General features: G+C 43.0%; 1 protein-coding gene across 1 annotated transcript; it reads right to left on the bottom strand.

Annotated features, from left to right (window-relative positions):
* Positions 1–1,210: 1,210 nt before the first annotated feature.
* On the bottom strand, positions 1,211–3,864 carry LOC100273860 (peroxiredoxin-5). Its single transcript, NM_001279672.2, has 5 exons — positions 3,647–3,864; positions 3,502–3,531; positions 2,659–2,817; positions 1,937–2,031; positions 1,211–1,494 (listed from the first exon to the last, which is right to left on the bottom strand). The coding sequence occupies exons 1-5, from the start codon at positions 3,836–3,838 to the stop codon at positions 1,389–1,391; spliced, it is 582 nt and encodes a 193-aa protein (NP_001266601.2). The 5' UTR covers positions 3,839–3,864; the 3' UTR covers positions 1,211–1,388.
* Between the last annotated feature and the right edge of the window lie 23,017 nt (positions 3,865–26,881).

The following is a 26,881-nucleotide window of genomic DNA, read 5'->3' as shown; positions in this document are numbered from 1 at the left end:
AAAATTTGACCAACTTATTAAAAGCAATGCTCAGCTTTAACCTCTATTGTTGATCAACCTTACACATCACATGAACTCTCACCTTTGGTGAGTTCATGCACATTATTCTCCACGACTTGTTGAGCTATGATCTTTTGTGAACTTACACTTGCGATATATAACCCCCCCCCCCACACACACAGGAGAAGAACAAGTGCTCCAGGAAGAGTCGTACAACGAGAAGTACGACTTGATCTAGGTGGCATTTCCGAGTCAGCTTTATGGTGCCTTGGATGGACTCTTAGTTCGTTTTATATTTATCATTTATTTTTGTAAGACTTCCGCTATGTAATAAGTACTTTCATGATATTGTGACATTTATCTCTATACACTCTGTTATTATATGTGTTGTTCTTCCTTGGCGCACATATAAGACACACCCGGCTTTATCCCTTAAATCCGGGTGTGACACGTGGGGAGCTGTTGCAGCACGGTTGACATGTAATCGATGTTTATTTCCCTCTCCCGAATGACCTTCTGGTGGCAATGTACCCTGAATTGCGAGACAACGAGAGGTACCACTTCTATGTCACCTTAGCACCTGATCTAGTTGTCGCTGGATCTCCTTGTCCAGATTCTTCATGTCATGTTCTAATTTCTTATGCTCACCTGATTAGATAGATAATTACGTATAAGATAAAGATAATCGCATGAGTCAACCTGATCGCGGAAGCGCGGATTGCCCGGGTGTTCGAGTGGAGTGGTGTTCAACAGGTTCCTGGCTATGGGCGCCGCCGACTGCTGCTCGCTATTTTCTATGCCGGTTTTCGAACGGGTAGCCGTCTGCTTTCTGTATGCATGATGTTCACTGTGCTGAGTGCCGAATGCTGCGATCAGCATTCAGCAGTGAGGACATCGAGCTTGTCGCCTCTCGGAAGTTCACTGAAAATCTGAAATAAAGATATCAACTACAGGTTTGCTTGGGAGTACCGGAGTTCTCACGGGAATTGAACTGCGTCACTAATTTGAGAGCCAAGAAATGCCTGTGCAGCTGTGCTCCCTCCTCCCTTGGGCATCATACCAAATCCACCCCGATGTTCCACCCTGTTCTCTATCAAGCATTTTCACCAAGAAAGAGTATAATCCACAGGCAGGCTGTTCAGGTCGATGTTCTTTGTCCGGCCTGTAAATCTAGTTCATTGCTCCAATTGAAGCCAATGCAAATAGAAATAACGCACACAGTGAACACTGATCAATTCATTCCAGAAAAACCGAGGCCGAGGCCATACAGTCTGGGGCGCATCGTATCTTTAACATCTTACACGGGTCGTAAGAGATTTAATTTTATTCGGCTGCTGCAGAGGAAGTATGCCGCACAAACTGAAGATGGCCGAAGTTCATTGAGGAGCTCAGATCTGGTCCAAGATCACCTCCGCACCAGAAACCTTAAAGTCGGACGGTGCTTCCTCAACATTGAAAGACTTGATCTTACCATCGTCAACAAAGGCGGACCACCTAAAAATGTTGTCAAGGTTTAGACCAGAAGACAGAAACCAAGCATAAGATGGATTGTCATTACTCATACGCACTCCTTGCTTAGTCGAGAAATTTAAAAGATACTCTAAGAACGGTTGTTATCATGTAAGGCTGGGATGTCTTCTACAGTATTATATTATCAACCTAGTGAAACGAAAGCAACATTTCACCATATGGTGGTCATTCACAATTTCCTATGCAGCCATAGCACCCGGTTCTGCTGTGGTGGAAATAAATTACATAAAGTGTCCAGAGAGACATTTGACTAAACAAGGACAAATTTGTCAGAGCTCAGAAGACAACGGAGCTTTGCTAATCAGGCAGTGTGATAAGTAACTCAGTATTAAACTACATAACACAATTCTTCAACTGTAATATAAAGGCAGCAGTTTGATAATCTCTGCAAGTTGAGTCCATTAACCTGTGAGAACGGCGGCCAAGCAAAGCAGCAGAAAGGTCTATCTCCAAATCCAAGCTTTTGTGGAAACTCCCATCAAAGTCACCATAGAACTCAATCTATATTTTCCAAAATAATTGCACATAGAAAAAAAATATGAATATGCACATGATCTCGAGAGAATTAATATAGATAATAAGTAGCAACTGCACATACTCAATTCATAGTTTTTTTCATTAAGATCCTAAGATGATACACCAAACATGTTTCCCATAAATTCTAAGTTTAAATTAGATCATTCATCAGTATAAAGAAATTTGGGTGAGCTTTATGAGACACAGCATGAAATTTGCATTTGGTAGTTTTATGCACCAAGGTGAAGTGCAGCATAAGTATGAAAAAGCACCATATTTGATGTACAGTATCAATAATTTAGGGCTGTGATTAAGCATATTAGGTGGCAGAACAAGGAAAACATCACATGTTGATGGCATATTGGACAATCCTTAGTAGTAAGTAGTAACGAATTACTGAGAGTAGGAAGGGAATATAATGACGACAAACATTTATGTAGTTGGAACTCCAAATAAGCACCAACACCTGACAGCAAAAGGCAAATAGTCCTATACATTGATAATAGCACAATACTTGGATACACATGTTATATGCCCTCATTATATTTCAGATTATGAGCTAAATTGCTAATAAGACATATAAAGAATAAAGATTAAAGGATAGCTACTTACTGTATCTTTAGCGTCTAGCTTTTTTGCCCATCCATCCAGGACATACGGATCATTCACAGCTACACAGATAACAGAGTCGATTCCTTTTGCTTTCAACTTGTCAATATTCTTCTTGTAACTAGGAACGTGCGCTTGTGAACAAACCCCTGTATATGCACCCTTCAATAAATTGAAAAGACAGTTGCCAAACCATGTAGTCATTAGAACATTTGAAGAGAGATAATTCTGCCTTTCAGAATAAAATATAGAGAAAGGCAATACGAAAAAACAATACCAAAGGTGTAAATTTACAAATTCCAATGGACTGGATCGCCAAGTAAACAACAATGACTAGAAACTCTGGGAGTAGGGTGTAATGTGTCACAATCACAATTTTTTGTCATGGCTTAGAAAAAGAAACATGGATTCTGTGTTATGCTCTTACAACATTGTCATTGAGTATAATGGAGTACACCTATCCTTGTTGCCACATCAGATGAGACGAATGAAATGTAATGTTTTCTCCTAGGCATCAGAGATGAACACCTCTAGTTTGTAGAAACGTCATCTAATATATATAAGATACATCATTCGGATTTCACCATGGTCACTGAAACAACATAACTTCCCATTCCCAATTCCTACGTATATTTCCCAGATCGTTCTAACAGCAAAAAAAAAAAAAAAAAAAACCCATGATTAACGTTCCGCTGAGGCATCCCTAATTCCCAAATGTAGATTCAGGACTAGCAAACCTAGTAAAACAATTCCGCACCAATGTAAATAAAGGCCTCATCTAGCGATCCTAAATGACCAGACATGTACATGGAGAGCAGAATGGAAGTAGTGGGGAGGGGAACTTACGGGCAAGCCGAAGATGACCACCTTCTTCCCCTGCAAGCACAAGGACAGCAAGCAAAGAATCCCGGGTCAACACGACTGAATTGGCCTGTATGGACTATCTAGCAGAAGACGACACGAGCGGTGGAGGAGGAGCGGCGCTACGAACGTAGAAGATGTCCTTGAGAGGCGTGGTAGAGAACTTGGTGGCGACGCCCTCGTCCCAGGACCGCGCCTTCTGCAGCGACACGCCGGGAGCCGCAGAGACGATGTCGGACCCCACCGATGCGAAGCCCCTCGCCGCGCCCCATAGCGTCGTCGCCGCGGAGCGCCCCGCCCTCCTCGCCAGCGTCGCCGCCATGGATTCCTTTTCCTCTTCTGTTTCTCTCTCACGCACACAATAGTCACAACAGTAGTCTCAACTCAAGTGCGAGATGGGAGACGAGATTCCGTACATTCCCATTAGATCAGACAACAAAAAAGTCATTTTTAGCCTATCAACTGTACTTGAGGCCCCGTTTATAACTATAGTACTTTTGCAGTTTTGAAACAATACTAGGTATTTGATGATACTATAGTATTAGAACTTAAAAGGTTTATATAGTCAAAACTCAGTTTTAAATATCATGATTTACCCAAAACCATGGTATTTTTGGAGTTTTCGAAACTTTACTCAGACATCAGTTTTCTTCTCTTCTATCTACATATATTTTGTTTTTTCAATAGAATCAAACAGATCTCGGTTTTGAGCAATACTACAGTTTTACTGCGGTAAAGAAATACCGTAGTATTTATGTCATGTATAAATATAAACTATGGTATCTCAAAACTACAGTATTTTAAAATTGTATTTCCAAACAGGCCCTGAGTCTGTTTTAACGACCGCTCCTGTTTTTTTTAGAGCTCCTTTTGAAGATCTATTCTATTTACACTTCTCCAACGATTCTTAAATCCCTTAGATCCATTTCAATAATAAACAAAATCACTTTAGTCATATAAACACTCACATATAAGACCACAGGTGGATTTGTGCCCTCACCACTCGGGCCATGATCTAGGGCTGGGGTGATAATAGATCGTGATTCAAATGCTTCTTCAAAAAATGATATAGCCAAAATAAATTTTAGTTCAAAAATATATAGAAATAGGACCCAATCCTAATCTGATCTGATCCTTAAATCTTATAGTGTAAAATTGAGAGTCCATTTCAATAATAAGTGACATAGGATCCACGAAATCACACCATTTTCCCAAGGGATTTTCATTTTCACAAGGTAAATTAGTTCATTTTCCCTTGGGAAAATAGTGTTCCCAAACTAGCACTTAGTTATATAAACACTCGCATATAAGACCACAGGTGGATTTGTGCCCCACCGCCCAGGTCATGGTCCAGGGCACGATTTCGTACAAAGAGGAACGATTCTAGGGTTTATAACATAGCATAGTTATCATGATTTTCTACCATGTCAAGTAGATTTATATGTCAATAAGTGGCTTGCGGTGTCACTCTCATGATGTCCTTGTTTTAGGCAAGACTGAAGGAAAGTTTTCGAGTGTTACAACATGAAACCCTGAGCTCTTATATTTGTGTGAGGAGTACAAATTGAGTTCGCTTGAATTTTTACAGAAGCCTCCATCTCTTTGTATAGTTGAGGAAGCGAGCGGTCATTGCTACATAGAGATTTTGATGGGGTATGTCATTCCTAGCCTCAAACGGAGGTTGCTTTATGTGCTTCTCGAAAGCCTATCATAGCTGGTGTGCTTGCTCTTAATGTTGTCTTTGGTGGATAGTGTAAAATAGAGGACACAAAACTATAAATGACACTCGACACTGTTTGTAGAGTGAAGTTTAAAAAATAAAGGATGAGATAGAGAATGTGATAGTGCATCTGTTGGAGATGGCTTAAGGCCTTATCATTTCTGAACTGGCTAGACCATGGGGCATGTTGGGGACTTGTTCTCAAATGCTATGAATTAAGAACAAGGCAACACAAAATGTTAAATATTAGTGTCCTTCGTCCGCTGAAGCATTATCTCCCCAAGGATTTAATGAGCTTCGGACGAAGGCCATGAGCAAAATATCACAAAGATCATACCTTCGTGATCAGACTTGTAAAACAATATGAAATAAAATATAAAACATGAAACATTATAGAAAGATATACCAAAAATAGATAACATTATTCACATATTTTATTATATGAACCTAAATATTAAAACATAATATTTAGGTACATTTATACCTTCGCCTTGGCAGAAAGCAATAATTCCAGCGTAATGTGCCAGTGGTTACAAGATTGCGTGAACAGTACAGGGGTACTGTTCATCTATTTATAGGCACAGGGCGCAGCCTGTGTAAAATTACATTTATGCCCCTTACAATCGACTACAATAATGACACAAAACATCACGGGTCTTTAAGTCATTTCATTTTTAAGTCGGTTCACCCCTTCGTCTTGAGATCTGTCATTGTGCCGAAGCTTTATAGGTGATAGCTTCGGCGCTGTTCCTGATAGAATCTGCCGAAGGTGTTCTCTTTCTTTAGGATCTTCGGCTACGAAGCATACCCCCAACAGTAGCCCCTTCGCGGTGCTAGATCATTTTTCGTAACGAGCTTGATCCGTGAAAAAGTCTTCTAGGCTTCGGGATGCCGAAGATCCGAAAAACACCTTCCCTGAGCTCGTTGGCGAGAAACGATTAAAATAATCCGCGCGCGAGGTGGCCCTATCTTGCAGCAGTTACGCGCGCCCCGGCAATTCACCTTCTCGGACCCTGTGGCCCACCGTTCAGTGAGTGCGGGTGACTGTTTGTTCGGTGCGGAAGACCTTGACGATTCACCTTCCCACCTGCGGCACTATATAAACAGACGGGTAGGTGTGAAGTTGAAAGTCGCCTAGAGGGGGGGTGAATAGGGCGAAACTGAAATTCTCAAAAATAATCACAACTACAAGCCGGGTTAGCGTTAGAAATATAATAGAGTCTGTGAGAGAGGATGCAAAACAAATCGCAAGCGAATAATGAAGTGAGACACGCGGATTTGTTTTACCGAGGTTCGGTTCTTTTAAACCTACTCCCCGTTGAGGAGGCCACAAAGGCCGGGTCTCTTTCAACCCTTTCCCTCTCTCAAACGGTCCCTCGGACCGAGTGAGCTTTCTTTTCTCAAATGCTTGGAACACAAAGTTCCTACAAGGACCACCACAAGATTGGTGTCTCTTGCCTCAATTACAAGTGAGTTTGATCGCAATGAAGATTGAAAGAAAGCACGATTGCAAAAACCAAGCGACAAATAACACACGGATCACTTTCTCTCTCAAGTCGCTAATCACTAATGATCTCTTTTATTAATTGTGAAACTTGGAGAGATGGATACTTGAAATGTGTCTTGGAATGAATTGCTAGCTCTTGTATTGAATGTTGAAGGTTGGAATGCTTGGGTGTTATGAATGGAGGTGGTTGGGGTTGTATTTATAGCCACCAACCACTTCCTAGCCGTTACTCCATTCTGCTGAGCGCGGACGGTCCGCCCGCCAGGTCCGGACGGTCCGCCCCTGTAGATCAACGGCTGAAAATGCAACGGTCAGCAGTAACGGCTATATCAACGGCTATATTGCATTTAATGCGTCGTCAGATGTCAGACAGACCCAGTCGCGGACGGTCCGGTCGTGCACCCCGGACGGTCCGCGAGCGCGCTATAATTCATTCTTCCGAACCCGTCACCTTCGGGTTTTTCGGAACCTTGCCTACCGGACGGTCCGCGCCTGAGGCCGGACGGTCCGAGCGAGGTCCCAGACGGTCCGCGCTTATCCTCCGGACGGTCCATAGTGCAGACTCGGATTTTTGCATTGGTTCTGTCCGAGGGTCATCCTTGTGTCACGGACGGTCTGCTGCAAGGGCCCGGACGGTCCGCGCTTGGCCTGTTTTTCCAAAGAGCTTCTTCTGTCCGGAATAATCTACGGTATTCCGGACAGTCGATTTAGTATAGTTGTAGATGAACCTTTGACACCTGTAGAACATATAATCTAGAGCAAACTAGTTAGTCTAATTATTTGTGTTGGGCAATTCAACCACCAAAATCAATTAGGAAGTAGGTGTAAGCCTAATTCCCTTACAATCTCCCCCTTTTTGGTGATTGATGCCAACACAAACCAAAGCAAGTAGAGAAGTGCAAAATTGAACTAGTTTGCATAATGTCAGTGTAAAGGTTACTTAGAATTGCGCCAATATAAATTCTTGCATGGATTGTTTCTTTATTTTTAACATTTTGGACCACGCTTGCACCACTTGTTTTGTTTTTGCAAATTCTTTTGTAAATCCTTTTCAAAGGTCTTTTGCAAAATAGTCAAAGGTAAATGAATAAGATTTTGCGAAGCATCTTTCAAGATTTGAAATTTTCTCCCCCTTTTTCAAATGCTTTTCCTTTGGCTAAAACAAAACTCCCCCTAAATGAAATTCTCCTCTTAGTGTTCAAGAGGGTTTTGATATATCAATTTTGAAATACTACTTTCTCCCCCTTTTGATCATAATAAGATACCAATTTGAAATTTCCAATTGAAAATCATTTTAAATTTAGGTGGTGGTGCGGTCCTTTTGCTTTGGGCTAATATTCTCTCCCCCTTTGGCATGAATCGCCAAAAACGGATACTTGGAATGAAATATAGGCCCTTTCTAGGTACTTTCTCCGCTTTGGCAAGGAAAACATATAAGAGAAGATTATACCAAAGATGGAGAGTGATGCGGAGCGACGGCGAAGGATGAGTAGTAGAGTGGAGTGGAAGCCTTTGTCTTCGCCGAAGACTCCAATTCCCTTTCAATATACCTATGACTTGATTTGAAATATACTTGAAAACACATTAGTCATAGCATATAAAAGAGACATGATCAAAGGTATATTTATAAGCTATGTGTGCAAATTAGCAAAAGAAATTCCTAGAATCAAGAATATTGAGCTCATGCCTAAGTTTGGTAAAAGTTTGTTCATCAAGTGGCTTGGTAAAGATATCGGCTAATTGATCTTTAGTGTTAATGTATGAAATCTCGATATCCCCCTTTTGTTGGTGATCCCTAAGAAAATGATACCGAATGGCTATGTGTTTAGTGCGGCTATGCTCAACGGGATTATCCACCATGCGGATTGCACTCTCATTATCACATAGAAGGGGAACATTGGTTAGTTTGTAACCGTAGTCCCGCAGGGTTTGCCTCATCCAAAGCAATTGCGCGCAACAGTGGCCTGCGGCAATATACTCGGCTTCGGCGGTAGAAAGAGCGACCGAATTTTGCTTCTTTGAAGCCCAAGACACCAAGGATCTTCCCAAGAACTGGCAAGTCCCCGATGTGCTCTTTCTATTAATCTTACATCCCGCCCAATCGACATCCGAATAACCAATCAAATCAAATGTGGATCCCCGAGGGTACCAAATCCCAAACTTAGGAGTATAAGCCAAATATCTCAAGATTCGTTTTACGGCCGTAAGGTGTGATTCCTTAGGGTCGGCTTGGAATCTTGCACACATGCAAACGGAAAGCATGATGTCCGGTCGAGATGCACATAAATAAAGCAATGAACCAATCATCGACCGGTATACCTTTTGATCGACGGATTTACCTCCCGTATGAATGTCGCCGGATGGTGTCGACGGGGTGATCTCGTTGGATTGCTTGGTGGACTCTTGGGTGTGGCGGCCTTGGTTGTTCATCCTCCTTGTCTTGATTATTCGCATCTCCCCCTTGATCATTGCCGTCATCTTGAGGTGGCTCATCTCTTTGATCTTCTCCTTCATCAACTTGAGCCTCGTCCTCATTTTGGGTTGGTGGAGATGCTTGCGTGGAGGAGGATGGTTGATCTTGTGCATGTGGTGGCTCTTCGGATTCCTTAGGACACACATCCCCAATGGACATGTTCCTTAGAGCGATGCATGGAGCCTGTTCTTCACCTATCTCATCAAGATCAACTTGCTCTACTTGAGAGCCGTTAGTCTCATCAAACACAACGTCACAAGAAACTTCAACAAGTCCTGAGGACTTGTTAAAGACTCTATATGCCCTTGTGTTTGAGTCATATCCTAGTAAAAAACCTTCTACAGTTTTAGGAGCAAATTTAGATTTTCTACTTCTCTTAACAAGAATAAAGCATTTGCTACCAAAAACTCTAAAATATGAAATATTGGGCTTTTTACCGGTTAGGAGTTCATAGGATGTCTTCTTGAGGATTCGGTGTAGATATAACCGGTTGATGGCGTAGCAGGCGGTGTTGACCGCCTCGGCCCAAAACCGATCCGATGTCTTGTACTCATCAAGCATGGTTCTTGCCATGTCTAATAGAGTTCGATTCTTCCTCTCCACTACACCATTTTGTTGTGGGGTGTAGGGAGAAAAGAACTCATGCTTGATGCCCTCCTCCTCAAGGAAGCCTTCTATTTTTGAGTTCTTGAACTCCGTCCCGTTGTCGCTTCTAATTTTCTTGATCCTTAAGCCGAACTCATTTTGAGCTCGTCTCAAGAATCCCTTTAAGGTCTCTTGGGTATGGGATTTTTCCTGCAAAAAGAACACCCAAGTGAAGCGAGAATAATCATCTACTATTACAAGACAATACTTACTCCCGCCGATGCTTATGTAAGCAATCGGGCCGAATAGATCCATGTGGAGTAGCTCAAGCGGCGTGTCGGTCGTCATGATGTTCTTGTGTGGATGATTGGCACCAACTTGCTTTCCTGCTTGGCATGCGCTACAAATCCTGTCTTTCTCAAAATGAACATTTGTTAGTCCTAAAATGTGTTCTCCCTTTAGAAGCTTATGAAGATTCTTCATCCCAACATGGGCTAGTCGGCGGTGCCAGAGCCAACCCATGTTAGTCTTAGCAATTAAGCATGTGTCGAGTTCAGCTCTATCAAAATCTACCAAGTATAGCTGACCCTCTAGCACACCCTTAAATGCTATTGAATCATCACTTCTTCTAAAGACAGTGACACCTACATCAGTAAAGAGACAGTTGTAGCCCATTTTGCATAATTGAGATACAGAAAGCAAATTGTAATCTAATGAATCCACAAGAAAAACATTGGAAATAGAATGGTCAGGTGATATAGCAATTTTACCCAATCCTTTGACCAAACCTTGATTTTCATCCCCGAATGTGATCGCTCGTTGGGGATCTTGGTTTTTCTCGTAGGAGGAGAACATCTTTTTCTCCCCAGTCATGTGGTTTGTGCACCCGCTATCGATGATCCAACTTGAGCCCCCGGATGCATAAACCTACAAAACAAGTTTAGTTCTTGATTTTAGGTACCCAAACGGTTTTGGGTCCTTTGGCATTAGAAACAAGAACTTTGGGTACCCAAACACAAGTCTTGGAGCCCTTGTGTTTGCCCCCAACAAACTTGGCAACTACCTTGCCGGATTTGTTAGTCAAAACATAGGATGCATCAAAAGTTTTAAATGAAATATCATGATCATTTGATGCATTAAGAGTTTTCTTTCTAGGCAACTTGGCACGGGTTGGTTGCCTAGAGCTAGATGTCTCACCCTTATACATGAAAGCATGGTTAGGGCCAGAGTGAGACTTCCTAGAGTGAATTCTCCTAATTTTGCTCTCGGGATAGCCGGCAGGGTACAAAATGTAACCCTCGTTATCCTGAGTCATGGGAGCCTTACCCTTAACAAAATTAGACAATCTTTTAGGAGGGGAACTAAGTTTGACATTGTCTCCCCTTTGGTAGCCAATGCCATCCTTGATGCCAGGACGTCTCCCATTATAGAGCATACTTCTAGCAAATTTAAACTTTTCATTTTCTAAGTTATGCTCGGCAATTTTGGCATCTAAAACCGCTATATGATCATTTTGTTGTTTAATTAAAGCCATGTGATCATGAATAGCATTGATATCAACATCTCTACATCTAGTACAAATAGAAGTGTGCTCAACGGTAGATGTAGAGGGTTTGCAAGATTTTAATTCTACAACCTTAGCATGCAACATATCATTCTTAGTTCTAAGGTCGGAAATAGTAGTATTGCAAACATCAAAATCTTTAACCTTAGCAATTAACTTTTCATTTTCAATCCTAAGGCTATCAAGAGAAATATTCAATTCATCAATTCTAGCAAGTAAATCAACATTATCATCTCTAGGATTGGAAATTGAATCAATACAAACATGAGAATCAACCTTAGCAATTAATTTAGCATTTTCATCTCTAAGGTTGTCAATGGTCTCATGGCAAGTGCTTAGCTCACTAGACAATTTTTCACATTTTTCAACTTGTAGAGCATAAGCATTTTTAACCTTAACATGCTTTTTATTTTCCTTGATTAGGAAGTCCTCTTGGGAGTCCAGGAGATCATCCTTCTCATGGATGGCACTAATTAGCTCATTTAGTTTTTCTTTTTGTTGCATGTTTAGGTCGGCAAAAAGGGTACGCAAATTATTCTCCTCATCACTAGCATTATCATCACTAGAGGATTCATATTTAGTGGAGGATTTAGATTTAACCTTCTTCCTTTTGCCGTCCTTTGCCATGAGGCACTTGTGGCCGACGTTGGGGAAGAGGAGTCCTTTGGTGACGGCGATGTTGGCGGTGTCCTCGTCGGAGGAGGAGTCGGTGGAGCTCTCGTCCGAGTCCCACTCCCGGCAAACATGGGCATCGCCGCCCTTCTTCTTGTAGTACCTCTTCTTTTCTCTCCTCTTTCCCTTCTTGTCGTTGTCCCTGTCACTGTCACTTGATAATGGACATTTAGCAATAAAGTGACCGGGCTTACCACACTTGTAGCAAACCTTCTTGGAACGGGATTTGTAATCCTTCCCCTTCCGTTGCTTGAGGATTTGGCGAAAGCTTTTGATGATTAAAGCCATCTCCTCATTGTCGAGCTTGGAGGCGTCAATTGGTTGTCTACTCGGTGTAGACTCCTCCTTCTTCTCCTCCGTCGCCTTAAATGCCACCGGTTGCGCTTCGGACGTGGAGGGTTCGTCAAGCTCGTTGATCTTCTTTGAGCCTTTAATCATACATTCAAAGCTCACAAAATTCCCGATTACTTCCTCGGGAGTCATTAGTGTATATCTTGGGTTACCACGAATTAATTGAACTTGCGTAGGGTTAAGGAAAATAAGTGATCTCAAAATAACCTTAACCACCTCGTGGTCATCCCATTTCTTGCTCCCGAGGTTGCGCACTTGGTTCACCAAGGTTTTGAGCCGGTTGTACATATCTTGTGGCTCCTCACCTTGGCGAAGACGAAAACGACCGAGCTCCCCCTCGATCGTTTCCCGCTTGGTGATCTTGGTGAGCTCATCACCCTCGTGCGCGGTCTTGAGAAGGTCCCAAATTTCCTTTGCATTCTTCAACCCTTGCACCTTGTTGTATTCCTCCTTGCTTAGAGAGGCGAGGAGTATGGTTGTAGCTTGAGAGTTGAAGTGCTCGATTTGGGCCACTTCGTCCGTATCATAGTCTTCATCCCCTACGGATGGTACCTGTGCTCCAAACTCAACAACATTCCATATACTTTTGTGGAGTGAGGTTAGATGAAATTTCATTAAATCACTCCACCTAGCATAATCTTCGCCATCAAAGGTTGGCGGTTTGCCTAATGGAACGGAAAGTAATGGAGTAGGTCTAGATGTACGAGGATAGTGTAAGGGGATCTTACTAAACTTCTTGCGCTCTTGGCGCTTAGAAGTTACGGACGGCGCGTCGGAGTCGGAGGTCGAAGTTGATGAAGTGTCGATCTCGTAGTAGACCACTTTCCTCATCCTCTTGTGCTTGTCGCCTTTCCGATGCGACTTGTGGGAAGAAGATTTTTCCTTCTTCTCTTTGTGGTGAGAAGAAGAAGATCTTTTCTCCTTCCGTTTGGAGGAGTCCTTCTTCTTCTCCTTCCTCTTGGTGCGGGACTCTTCCGATGAAGTGCTCCCGTGGCTCGTAGTGGGCTTGTCGCCGGTCTCCATCTCCCTCTTGGTGTGATCTCTCGACATCACTTCGAGCGGTTAGGCTCTAATGAAGCACCGGGCTCTGATACCAATTGAAAGTCGCCTAGAGGGGGGGGTGAATAGGGCGAAACTGAAATTCTCAAAAATAATCACAACTACAAGCCGGGTTAGCGTTAGAAATATAATAGAGTCTGTGAGAGAGGATGCAAAACAAATCGCAAGCGAATAATGAAGTGAGACACGCGGATTTGTTTTACCGAGGTTCGGTTCTTTTAAACCTACTCCCCGTTGAGGAGGCCACAAAGGCCGGGTCTCTTTCAACCCTTTCCCTCTCTCAAACGGTCCCTCGGACCGAGTGAGCTTTCTTTTCTCAAATGCTTGGAACACAAAGTTCCCACAAGGACCACCACAAGATTGGTGTCTCTTGCCTCAATTACAAGTGAGTTTGATCGCAATGAAGATTGAAAGAAAGCACGATTGCAAAAACCAAGCGACAAGAGCGACAAATAACACACGGATCACTTTCTCTCTCAAGTCGCTAATCACTAATGATCTCTTTTCTTAATTGTGAAACTTGGAGAGATGGATACTTGAAATGTGTCTTGGAATGAATTGCTAGCTCTTGTATTGAATGTTGAAGGTTGGAATGCTTGGGTGTTATGAATGGAGGTGGTTGGGGTTGTATTTATAGCCACCAACCACTTCCTAGCCGTTACTCCATTCTGCTGAGCGCGGACGGTCCGCCCGCCAGGTCCGGACGGTCCGCCCCTGTAGATCAACGGCTGAAAATGCAACGGTCAGCAGTAACGGCTATATCAACGGCTATATTGCATTTAATGCGTCGTCAGATGTCAGACAGACCCAGTCGCGGACGGTCCGGTCGTGCACCCCGGACGGTCCGCGAGCGCGCTATAATTCATTCTTCCGAACCTGTCACCTTCGGGTTTTTCGGAACCTTGCCTACCGGACGGTCCGCGCCTGAGGCCGGACGGTCCGAGCGAGGTCCCAGACGGTCCGCGCTTATCCTCCGGACGGTCCATAGTGCAGACTCGGATTTTTGCATTGGTTCTGTCCGAGGGTCATCCTTGTGTCGCGGACGGTCCGCTGCAAGGGCCCGGACGGTCCGCGCTTGGCCTGTTTTTCCAAAGAGCTTCTTCTGTCCGGAATAATCTACGGTATTCCGGACAGTCGATTTAGTATAGTTGTAGATGAACCTTTGACACCTGTAGAACATATAATCTAGAGCAAACTAGTTAGTCTAATTATTTGTGTTGGGCAATTCAACCACCAAAATCAATTAGGAAGTAGGTGTAAGCCTAATTCCCTTACAGAAGTTACCACAACATTCATTGCTATTGCGCTGTTTTGCTGCCAAAATATTGACCGAAGCCGAAGCTTGTTTGCTGCATCCTGAACCAAAGCTATTTTCTTTGCTCAAGCTTCGTAACAAGAAAGAACTTCGGCAAAGTAAAGAAATTCAAAAAACAGGGAATTTAATCATCATATGGCTAGAGTGCGTTCCACAGCTAGGGTTACACGCGACGGTGAGGAAGTTGAAGGTGCAGAGACTGCCCCAATCTCCGAAGTAATGAAGCGCTCAGGGCTGGTAGCATCGGAGGAAGCGCCTACCGCCAAAACGGAGCAAGCTGATGTTGAGGAGACTGAGTCTGAAGATGATTATAGCGCAGCGCCAAGTAAACCCAGCCACCTGGATTTCGGGAAATCCACCATCTCCGAAGATGATCTGCCTAAGATGTTGAAATTGGGCTATTTCAGTGAAGCGAAGAAAGAGCTGGTTCGTTTCGGTGGGAAAGAAACTACTCCGAAGCCAGAAAAAGATGAAGTAGTGGTCTTCAAAAGCTTTTTAAAGGCTGGTTTGAGATTTCCTTTGAACAAGATGATTGCTGAAGTATTGCATAAATTTGGGATCTACCTTCATCAGCTTACTCCTAACGCTATCGTTAGGCTTAGTGTTTATATCTGGGCTCTCCGAAGCCAAGGGGTGGAGCCATTTGGTGTAGGCTTCTGTCGAGTACACGAGTTGCACTATCAGACGAAGGCTAGAGGAGATGGGCTACACGAAAATTTTGGCTGCTACAACTTTGCCTATCGCAAGAATACAAAATTTCCAGTAATTAGCTACCGAAGCAAGTGGCCAGCTGGCTGGAAATCTGAGTGGTTCTATGTCAAAGTTGACGAAGAGAAGGAGAAGCTAGTCCAGAGTCTGTTAGAATTGACCTTCGGAGAGACTAGACCCTAGTGCAATATGACACCGGGGAGTCCGAGCCAAATTGCCTTGGCTGAATTTCAAGTTATTGCAGATCATATTAGCACTAGGGACTTAGTGCAAGAATTTTTGGCCTTCAGAGTGTTCCCAACTTTGAAGGAGTGGGAAATGCCGAAGCTGGAGGGGAAAAAGAAGAAGGGGGAACTCGTTCGGTTGCCTTACCATTACAAATTCAAGAAACATTTCAAAGTACCTTGCCAAGAGTGGCTGGACACAATTGAAGTAATGTGCAATGAAATACTCGGAAATTATTCTAAAAAAGAAGACCAATTGATGACTGCAGCCTTCGGCACCCGTCCGAAGCGGAGGTTAAATCGAGTAATGGATGCTCTGGATTTTGAATACCCTGACTACGAGCGGCTAGACAAGGATGCCGAAGGCCAAAAGAGGAAAAGAGTAGCTGGTGCTCTGAATAAAGACGATGAAGGACAACCAAAGAAGAAAAAGCTGGAGTCTGAGCCAAAAATAGGTGTTTCAAAGAAGAGAAAAGCTTCGACTCCGAAGCAAAAAGCAATTGATGGAGAAGAAGGAACTCCTGCAACACCCTCTGCTACCGAAGTAGAGGAAATCTTAAAGGTAATGACTGAATCATTGCCTGTCAAACTAAGTCCACTGGGGCCACATCTGACGGAGCTTTTTCAGAAGGAAAAGGAGCCCGCAAAAACGAAGGCAGCTAGGCCAAAAAAGCAAAGAATCATCACAGTGACAGAAGTCATCGAAGGAACACCACCAGGAGCTTCAGCCCCGAAGGCGTCGGCTATTGAAAGCACGATAGCTACTGAGGCTGCACCTTCGGAAGCCACAAATGCCGAAGCTGCCAGAGCCGAAGATATTAATTTAGAAAGCATGGTTGCTGATATAGATAAAATACTATTAAACATAGCCGCAGAAGAAGTTGCCACAGAAGAGGCTGCCGCAGCCACCGAAGAGATTACGGCCTCAGAGCCCGAGAGAGAGAGAAAGAAATAGCCGAAGACCCTTCAGAAGATGAAGCTTTTAACTTTCAAGACTTAGTTGGCCAAGAGCTGACAAAGGCTGAAAAAGAAGAGCTAAAAGAATATGCTATATCTTGCGGATATCGGCCTGGAGCACTTCTCTTCGGTGGCATTGATGACGAAAGGTTGGGCTGCGTGCGGGATCAAACTGGTGCGAAGGTTATCAGTACTCTATCAAAGAGTATTGGTTTCCCGAAGCTCGAAACAGATATCAGCCGCTACCGACGACAGCACATCGTCGGTAGTTTATTTTATTCCAATTTCAAGGTAAACAACGTTTCTTTGACTTTTATTGTTTTTTAATAACGAAGATGTTTTCTAACGGAGGTTGTTTATGTGCAGAGTATGCTGCTGAGCAAAGCTTTGAAAATGCAGTAGGACTTGGAAGATAAAAAACATGAGGTTATAATTGAAAATTTAGAGAGCAAAATAAAAGAGCAATCAGCTGCTATTGAAAAGAAAGACTTTGAGCTTCAGACAACCGAAGGCTTACTGGCGGAAGCTGAAACTAAAATAACAGAATTAAATATGAAGCTTCTTTATCAATCAGAAAACTTCGAACAAGAAAAACAGAAGCTTAATGCAAAATTTGAGGCCGAAGTCCAAAAAAGTTCAGATTTGAAAAAAATCATTGACAAGCCTTCAGAATAAATGTCTGGAGTTCAGCAATCGATGCGTTCAACGGCTGAAACAGGTCTTCTATTTAGTTGGAGCCAGCAGCGAAAAATTTACTCCTTCGGCTGAAGACCTGCCAGGTGCCTTCGAACATATCGAAGGTGAAATTGATGACCTTGATGAAGTTATTGCTGGACATGGTGACTTTTGTGCCCTGGTAGCTTCTCGGGGCACGGCTGTTGCCTTCCTGAAGTCTGGCTGCGAACACGAAAAGGTTATCAATAGACCCAATTTCAGTTTATCACTAGTAGATTTGGATGACATTCCCAACCTTGCCCGAAGCATAGCCAATAGATTTATAAAATTGGTATGGACAAAGGGTGGACGGAGCAAAGCTGGTGATGAAGCTCGAAGTCATCTTAAGCCGGTAACAAAATTCTACCTTGTGCCTACCTCTTCCTTCAAGCTTAAATTTTGCTTACCATACTTTGATTCATACAGGATGACGAAGTCGAAGCCGAAGCTGAGGAGTAAGGAGACGAAGCTCCATGGATACTGACGAAGCTTGAGTAGTCTATAGAAAAAGCTCAAAAAACTCTTGTAATAACTTGTGTAAAGAATGATGTAATTAAATTTTACTTCATGGACTTTCTCCATACCTTGTAATATATTCTTACCTTTCCATCAATGTATAAAGTGCTTTGGTGTGAACGAAATTAGCATTTTTGAGCCGAAGGCGAAAAACACCTTCCCTTCTTTTCGTACACAGTGAAGCATAAAATTGCTTCTTTTCCTTTTTTTGGAAGCCTTCTCTTTAGAGCCGAAGCAACTGTCTATGTTATGATGATGATGATCCTATGTATGTCTAAATGAATGTTTATGAATGCAAATGTATGATGTAATGTATCGTGCAAATGAATGTCCAAAGACACATACGAAGCCACAACCAAAACCTTCATTCCCTTAGGAATACTCAAAGTCTTTTTGCCATTTATTTTTCGGCTTCACCGCTTATTTTTCGGTGTATCAGCACTGACTTTTCGCTGTAAGTTCTGCATTCCCTTGGGAACGTCTTTTGAACTTCTTCGCCTTCTATTTCGGCGGTATCGCGTTGACTTTTCGCTGTAAGCTCTGCATTTCCTTAGGAACGACTTTTGAGCAGAAAACTTACGCGGCGCTCCCTTAGGAACGACTTTTTGTAGCTTCGTCGTGCTCTGCATCCCCTTAGGGACGTCTTTCGAGCTTCTCCCTGTTTTTTCTTTTCTCTTTGCACTCGATGGTGCATGCTCAGTTTTTACATTTACATCTTTGGTGGATATTGCTCTTATAGAGCTGAAATAAGAAAAAGAGAAATTACATGCTACGGCCCCATTAAAAACCTTTCTCCCCCTTTGGAAAGGAAAAGGGTGCCATAGGAAAAAAGAATAAAAATGATTACATCAAACTACACATGATATCGCCGAAGCTCATCCGCATTCCAAGATCTAGGAATGTCGTTGCCGTCCATATCCTTCAGTCTGTAAGAACTGGGTCTTGACGAAGATACTACCAGAAAAGGTCCTTCCCACTCTAACTGTAGCTTGCCTACTATATCTGGGTTAGCAACTCTCCGAAGTACCAAGTGCCCTGGCTTGATATTTTTTAACCGAACTTTTCTGTCACGCAATTTTATTGTTTCGGCTTGATATTTATTGATGTTCTCCACAGCCTGAAGCCTCATCCCTTCTATAGCATCTTTTTCCACAGAATAATCAGCTTCGTCCTCCGCCGAAGCCACTGTTCTTATTGACCTAGCTTTAGCTTCTTCTGGGGTTATTGCTTCGTCGCCAAACAGCAATTTGAATGGTGTAAAGCCTGTTGACCTTGACATTATTGTGTTGTGGCTCCACACTACTTTGATTAATTCATCTAGCCACTTTCCCCTGGGCTGATTGAAGATTAACTTCATTATCCCTGTCATTATAATGCCACTAGCTCTTTCGACAAGTCCATTTGACTCCGGATGCCTAACCGATGCAAAACGAATCTTCGTGCCAATTTGTTCGCAAAACTCTTTGAAAGCTTCGGCATCAAACTGTGTTCCGTTATCCACAGTAATAGCCTTCGGCACTCCGAAGCGACAAACAATATTTTGCCAGAAAATTTTTTGAACGGTGACCGAAGTTATTGTGGCTAAAGGCTTCGCCTCGATCCACTTAGAAAAATATTCTACTGCCACCACAACATATTTTAAATTTCCTTGTGCTGGTGGAAGTGGGCCTAGCAAATCAAGGCCCCACCTTTGCAACGGCCAAGTGGGCTATATTAACTGAGTTAGAGACGAAGACTGTTTTTGATCTCTTGCACATTTTTGACAGCCTTCGCATTTTTGGACTAATTCTGTTGCATCCGAAGCTGCCTTCGGCCAATAAAATCCTTGACGAAAAACTTTTCCCAGCAAGGGCCTAGATCCGATGTGAGATCCACACAGACCTGCGTGTATTTCCTTCATCAATTCTATACCTTCAGCTCTGGATAAACATTTGAGCAATGGAGAACAGACTCCATGTTTGTATAACTTCCCTTCTATTATTACATATGGTCGGGCTCTTGCCTCTATTCTCTTATTATAAGCTTCGTCATCTGAAAGGAAATTGCCCTGGAGAAAAGACATGATCTCGGTTCTCCAATCTTCACTATAAACAGGAGATATATTGAGCACTGCTCTTTCAAGAAGTTCCACCGAAGGTGCTTTTATTGTCTCAAAGAATACTTCCGAAGGCAAAGGCAGCCCCTGTGCCGCTGACTTGGCTAGCAAATCAGCATGCTCATTTTCTCCTCGTGGAATATTCTTGACAGAAAACCCTTCGAAAGAAGCTTCAAGCCTTCGAACTGTATCCAAATATTTTCTCAAGCTTCGGATCTCTTGCTTTACAACTCTTGTCAACATGACCAGAAATAACTTGGGAATCGGTTTTGAGAACCGCCCTCCTTATCCCCATTGCCTTCAACTTCTGAAGCCCCAAAAGCAAAGCTTCGTATTCAGCAATATTATTTGTGCAGCTGAAATCAAGTTTCACTTTATAGCATGTTCTAACTTTGGAAGGTGCAACTAAAACAGCAGCTGCACCTACCCCGAAGGTTCCCTAGGAACCATCGCAGAACACTGTCCAAGCTTCGGCATCTTTACTTGCTTCTTCCTCCTGAGCCCCTGGCGTCCAGTCAGCGATGAAGTCTGCTAACGCCTGGGACTGAATCGAAGATCTATGCACATAATCAATGCTGAATTCGTTGAGTTCCGCAGCCCACTTTCCAATCCTTCCAGTAGCTTCTCTGTTCCTCATAATATCCTTCAAAGGCTGTGATGAAGGAACAATTATATGGTATGCTTGAAATTAGTGTCGAAGCTTCCTGGAGGCCATTAAGACAGCATATAGCACCTTCTCCAATTCTATATAGTTTTTCTTTGATAAACTGAGAACTTCGGAGACAAAGTACACTGGGGCTTGCTTTTTAGTTTGTCCTTCAAGCTTCTCCTGGACAAGCGCCGCACTCACTGCAGAGTGCGAAGCTGCCACATACAGCAGCAGAGGAGCCCCTGGCGCTGGTGGAGTTAGCGTCGTTAGATCTATCAGATACTGCTTCAGCTCTTCGAAGGCTTTCTGCTGAGCTGATCCCCATTGAAAGACTTCGGCCGACTTCAGCACTACAAAGAATGGTAAATTTCTCTCTACTGATCTGGATATAAATCGATTCAAAGATGTCAATCTTCCTATCAGCCGCTGAGCCCCCTTCTTTGTGCTTGGCGGCTCCATCCGAAGAATGGCTTCAATTTTGTTTGGATTAGCTTCGATCCCTTTTGTTGAAACTAGACAACCAAGGAATTTGCCCTTCTTTACTCTGAAGACACATTTTTCTGGATTCAACTTTAGGACAGCTTGCCTAAAGTTAGCAAATGTTTCCTGTAGATCAGCAATGCGATTTTCTTGCTTCGTGCTTTTTACTATGATATCATCAACATATGTTAGCACGTTTCTGCCTATCTGAGAATGAAGGTCTTTCGCTGTCATCCTGCTGAAGCTTCCTCCAACATTCTTGAGCCCCTCAAGCATTCGAAGGTAACAATATGTACCACTGGGGGTGATGAAGCTGGTTTTTGGCTCATCTTCCTTCTTCATCCAGATTTGATGATAGCCTGAATAACAATCTAGTAGACTCATGAGCTCTGACGAAGCTGCTGCATCTACTAGAGAATCTATCCTTGGTAATGGAAATTCATCTTTCGGACAAGCCTTGTTGAGATCAGTAAAATCAATGCACATTCTCCATTTACCATTGGCCTTCTTCACCATAACAGTGTTAGCTAGCCATTCTGGGTATTTTACTTCTCTGATGACTCTAGCGCTGAGAAGTCTTTTCACTTTGTTCCGAGCACCTTCGGCTTTGTCATCAGACATTTTCCGAAGCCTCTGCTTTCTGGGTCTGAAGGATGGATCAACATTGAGCGAGTGTTCAATAACATCCCTGTTGACACCATAGAGATCATTAGCTGACCATGCGAAGACATCTTTGTTGTTGAACAGGAACCTTATTAGGGTTTTCTCCTGCTCCTCAGACAATTGAGATCCCATCAGCACCTTCTGCTCTGCTATGGGCCTGTTTGGTTCAGCTTTTTTCTGACCAGCTTTTCTGATAATCTGGCTGCGGGAAGAATCTGGCTGTGTAGAGAATCTGAGTATCATTAGAATTACGTGCGGAGGAAGATAAAGGTGTCCGTAGGACTCAGGATGTAGAAAGTGACGAATTCCTACTATTGCAACGACTCAACCGATTATGTGTTTATATTGATTTTGAATGGTTTTTACCTAAACGAATTTTATAGAAGCTGACTGAAAAGCTAAGCGTTTGGCAGTCCGCAGCAGTTTTTGGTGGCCAGAAGCTCCAAAAAGCTGAAACAAACAGGGGCTATATCTTCACATAAAAGCATGGGCTTCGGCTGATCAGCCGAAGCAGTCTTCTCCCTTCTGTACTTGTATTGCTCACAAGCTTCGGCTCCATCTATATTATGGATTGCTTTTGAATCTGTCCAGTTTCCTTCGGCCTTTCTGGCAGCTTCCTGACTTCCATGAATAGCAATAGGCCCTTGATCCGAAGGTATCTTCATGCAAAGATATGCTGGATGAAGAATTGCTTCAAAAGCATTGAGTGTCCCACGACCAATGATTGCATTGTAGGGGTATTCCATGTCGACAATATCAAACACAACTTGCTCAGTCCTTGTATTGTTGACAAATCCGAAGGTCACTGGCATCGTGATCTTGCCGAGCGCTACAATCTGCCTTCCTCCGAAGCCACAAAGAGGGTGTGTAGCATCATGAATCTTATCCTCTAGCTCTTGCATCTGTCTGAAGGCTTTAGCAAATATAATATCCGCTACACTGCATGTATCAACCAGAACATTGTGGACCAGAAATCCTTTGATAACATAAGAAATAACCATAGCATCATTGTGAGGGTAATCCTTGAGCTGAAGGTCCTCTTGAGAGAAGGTAATTGGGATGTGGGACCATCTTGACTTGATGAAGGGTCCTTGCACCCCGACATGTTGTACCCTTCTCTGTGCCTCATTCTTCTACTTCTTGTTGGCTGGCTCTGAGCATGAACCGCCTGTTATTGGGAGTACCAGCTTCGGAGCCGAAGCAGCTCCAACTTGGTTGTTGAACGAAGCCATCAGCTCAAAAAAGTGGAAGTGAGTTCACCAGAGGTGGGCACCAATGTTGGGGACTTGTTCTCAAATGCTATGAATTAAGAACAAGGAAACACAAAATGTTAAATATTAGTGCCCTTCGTCCGCTGAAGCATTATCTCCCCAAGGATTTAATGAGCTTCGGACGAAGGCCATGAGCAAAATATCACGAAGGTCACACCTTCATGATCAGACTTGTAAAACAATATGAAATGAAATATAAAACATGAAACATTATAGAAAGATATACCAAAATAGATAACATTATTCACATATTTTATTATATGAACCTAAATATTAAAACATAATATTTAGGTACATTTATACCTTCGCCTTGGCAGAAAGCAATAATTCCAGCATAATGTGCCAGTGGTTACAAGATTGTGTGAACAGTACAGGGGTACTGTTCATCTATTTATAGGCACAGGGCGCAGCCTGTGTAAAATTACATTTATGCCCCTTACAATCGACTACAATAATGACACAAAACATCACGGGTCTTTAAGTCATTTCATCTTTAAGTCGGTTCACCCCTTCGTCTTGAGATCTGTCATTGTGCCGAAGCTTTATAGGTGATAGCTTCGGCGCTGTTCCTGATAGGATCTGCCGAAGGTGTTCTCTTTCTTTAGGATCTTTGGCTACGAAGCATACCCCCAACAGGGCAGTTGGGTCCGAAACATTATCATGAGGTACGTCTCTACAAGTCATACGGATTGTTTGCCTTGCAGTTCAAAGACTTCTAGATCAAGAGCTTTATAGATTATATTAAGAGCTTGATCGTTTAATTGCAAACTCTCTTGTTCTCTTGGTGTTGGATATTTTATGTCAAGCATTATAAAAGAGGGTGCATGTCACAACATATTTTTCCTACTCATAGCTTTAAAATATAAACACATATTTTTTTCTAATAATCATATTTTTTCTACCGAAGAGAGGAGGTTTGACAACATGATTGGTAGATGTTGGCACCGATCTGGGCGCCAATCACTGCGTTGAGAACCGGCGGCGGTGCTCTCTACATAGGAGCGGACGGTTCGCGGCCAGAGGCTAGACGATCCACGACCTGGAGCAGGGCTAGGGTTCGAGCCTATAGGTCGGATGGTCCGCGCGTGAGCAGGGGCGACGGAGTTCACCGACGGCGCCTGAATCTCGCTCCCGGGAGGGACCCCGTTGGGGAGGAGAGATTCTAGGTGTTGTCTAGGGTCAGCAGGCCAACCTAGACACCTCTAATCGACATAGAGCCGAAGAGAAACAAAGAATTTGGGGATTGAGATGCTAAACTAGAACTGAACTAGAACTACTCCTAATGCCTAAGGTAAAAACGAGAGATAAACCGATTATTGATTCGATTGAAGATGATTAATCGGTCGTATTCCTCTGTATTTATAGAGGAGGGGGGCTGGACTCGTTACAAACAAATTTCCCGATTCAATTTCGTGAATCTAGCTAACAATTGTAGCAAGAAACTCGGAACCCTAACTAACTCTGCGCGTGCGTGAACCGTCCACACCACCAGTGCGGACCGTCCGCACGGAAATTTTGGTGCCCAGCATATGCCCACCTGCCTTTTGGCGGAGCTGAGCGAACCAAAAGCAACTAACACGAAGTGATCGCATTGGTTTCCTTAGGCATTTTTCCACATACTAGGATGATACTGTTTGAGGAAACGCCCGTTTAACGCCATGGGCAAGTCTTTGCCTTGTAATGTTTGCAACAAGTAGGCATTACCGAATATCACCTGTATGACTTTATAAGGACCTTCCCAGCTTGGCGACCAATTTCCAAACTTCCGGTCTTTACTCCTTAGAGGCAAGACGATCTTCCATACCAGGTCCCCTACTTGAAACGATTTAGCCTTGACCTTCTTGTTGTAAGCTTTGGCGACCATAATCTTGTCCTTTTCTATTTCTCCTAAGGTTGTTGCTCTCTTGTTGGTTACTTCATCAATATTGTCCATCACTGAATTATAATAATCACCGACAGTTAGATCATTTTGCTTGGCGAACCTGACAGCATTTAAAATTATTTCCACATGCAACACTGCTTCCTGCCCATAGACAAGCTCAAAAGGAGATACTTTAGTAGCACTGTTCTTAGATATTCTGTGAGCCCACAAAGCTTCGGACAAAATCTTTCTTTGACATAAAAGAAGCCCCTTGGTCTGTAGTCAAAGTCTGGGGAATGCTGAGTCTATGAATAATATGCTCAGTTATGAACTCAATCACCTCCCTGTGTGTCATGTTCTTTAGAGCAACGAATTCAGTCCATTTAGTAAAGTGTCAGTGGCAACTAACACGAATTGATGCCCTTTTGATGATGAAGGATGAATCTCTCCTATAAAGTCCAATCCCCATCCTCTGAAAGGCCAAGGTTTAATGATAGGATGTAAATCGGCTGCAGGGACCAACTGTAGGTCACCGAATTTCTGACATACTTGGCACCCTTTGTAGTACTTGAAACAATCAGCTATCATGTTGGGCCAATAGAACCCAGATCTTTGCAATAACCACTTCATCATCGGAGTCGATTGATGGGTACCACAAATTCCTTCATGTATATACTTCGACCATGGCTAATAGAGCATCACTTGGGCCCAAGCACTTAAGCAAGATGTCATCGACCGTTCGGTGGTATAGTTCATGGCTCATTAAAACATACTTGAAAGTTGTACGCCGAACGTTCCTATATGTCCTAACACTAGGATTTCATAGATAATTAATTATGGGTGTCCTCCAATCGCTTGCATCAGCTTCATTACCAGCCGAATCAATCAGGAGAACTTTCCTGGCAACCCTGGATGGTCCGCAGCCCGCACCTGGACGGTCCGCGACCTGGAGAATTGGCCCTGTACCGGTTATCATATTTTCGGTGTTGTGAAATTCCCTCGCTTTATCCGATAACCTGACGCATCTTGTGCCAAATTGTTAGCTCTATGATTCTCGACTCTGTAGATGTGTCGAATGCTGAATTCGTCAAAAGAATGAATTATGCCCTAACATTTTTCAAGGTAACTATTTAGAGTACCATCAAAACATGGACACTCTTCTAATACCTGTTGGACAACCAACTGAGAATCACCAAATGCCTTCACATGTTTTATTCCCATACTATTTAAAAGTTCCAAGCCGAACAAAAGGGCCTCATATTCGGCTTGATTATTAGTGCAATAAGTTTTTAATCGTCTAGAGAAGTCGAAGGAGACATTACTTGGTGAAACAAGCATGATGTCAATTCCTTGCCCTTCATTGCAAACCGATCCATCTAAATATAAAGTCCAGGGAGTAACAGTGAGGTATGATATGTCTAGTTTATGAGTATCATCAATCCGATGTTCTACAATAAAATTTGCTAAGACCTGGCCTTTCATAGATTTCAATGGTTCATAGGCCAAGTCATATTCTATGAGTGCATAAGCCCATTTACCAATTCTACCACTCATAATCGGGTTTTGCAACATGTACTTGATCACATCAGTTTGGCCGGCAACGGTGCAAGGACTAGACAGTAGATAACATGTACACTTGGTGCATGCATAAAACAGGCATAAGCATAACTTCTCGATAAAAGTTTTCCTCGTTTCAGCATCCACCAGCCTCCGACTTAGGTACGTTACCACATGCTCCTTTCCTCCGGTTTCTTGCGTCAGAACAGCTCCAATAACCTTATCTTCAGCTGCAATGTATAATCTGAACGATACTCCTACCTGTGGCGCTTTTAACACGGGAGCCGAAGACAAATACTTTCTGATGAGATCAAACGCTTCCTGTTATTCTGCCCCCAAGTGAATTCAGCATCATTTTTAAGCCGAAGGATAGGCGTGAAGGCATCAGTTTTCCCGGCTAGGTTAGAAATAAACCTCAGTAAAT

The sequence above is a fragment of the Zea mays genome, chromosome 3 (assembly GCF_902167145.1).
Source record: "Zea mays cultivar B73 chromosome 3, Zm-B73-REFERENCE-NAM-5.0, whole genome shotgun sequence".
NCBI classification, from domain to species: Eukaryota; Viridiplantae; Streptophyta; class Magnoliopsida; order Poales; family Poaceae; genus Zea; species Zea mays.
Note: the sequence above shows the minus strand (reverse complement) of the source record. Positions and strands in the feature narration are given on the sequence as shown.

What these genes read in the sequence shown, in the direction of transcription:
- LOC100273860 (NM_001279672.2), bottom strand. Translation starts at nt 3,838, where the DNA reads ATGGCGGCGACGCTGGCGAGGAGGGCGGGGCGCTCCGCGGCGACGACG. An exon ending in CTCTCAAGGACATCTTCTAC is followed by an intron (nt 3,532 to 3,646) that starts GTTCGTAGCGCC and finishes TTGTGCTTGCAG; the next exon opens with GGGAAGAAGGTGGTCATCTT. An exon ending in AGCTAGACGCTAAAGATACA is followed by an intron (nt 2,032 to 2,658) that starts GTAAGTAGCTAT and finishes TGGAAAATATAG; the next exon opens with ATTGAGTTCTATGGTGACTT.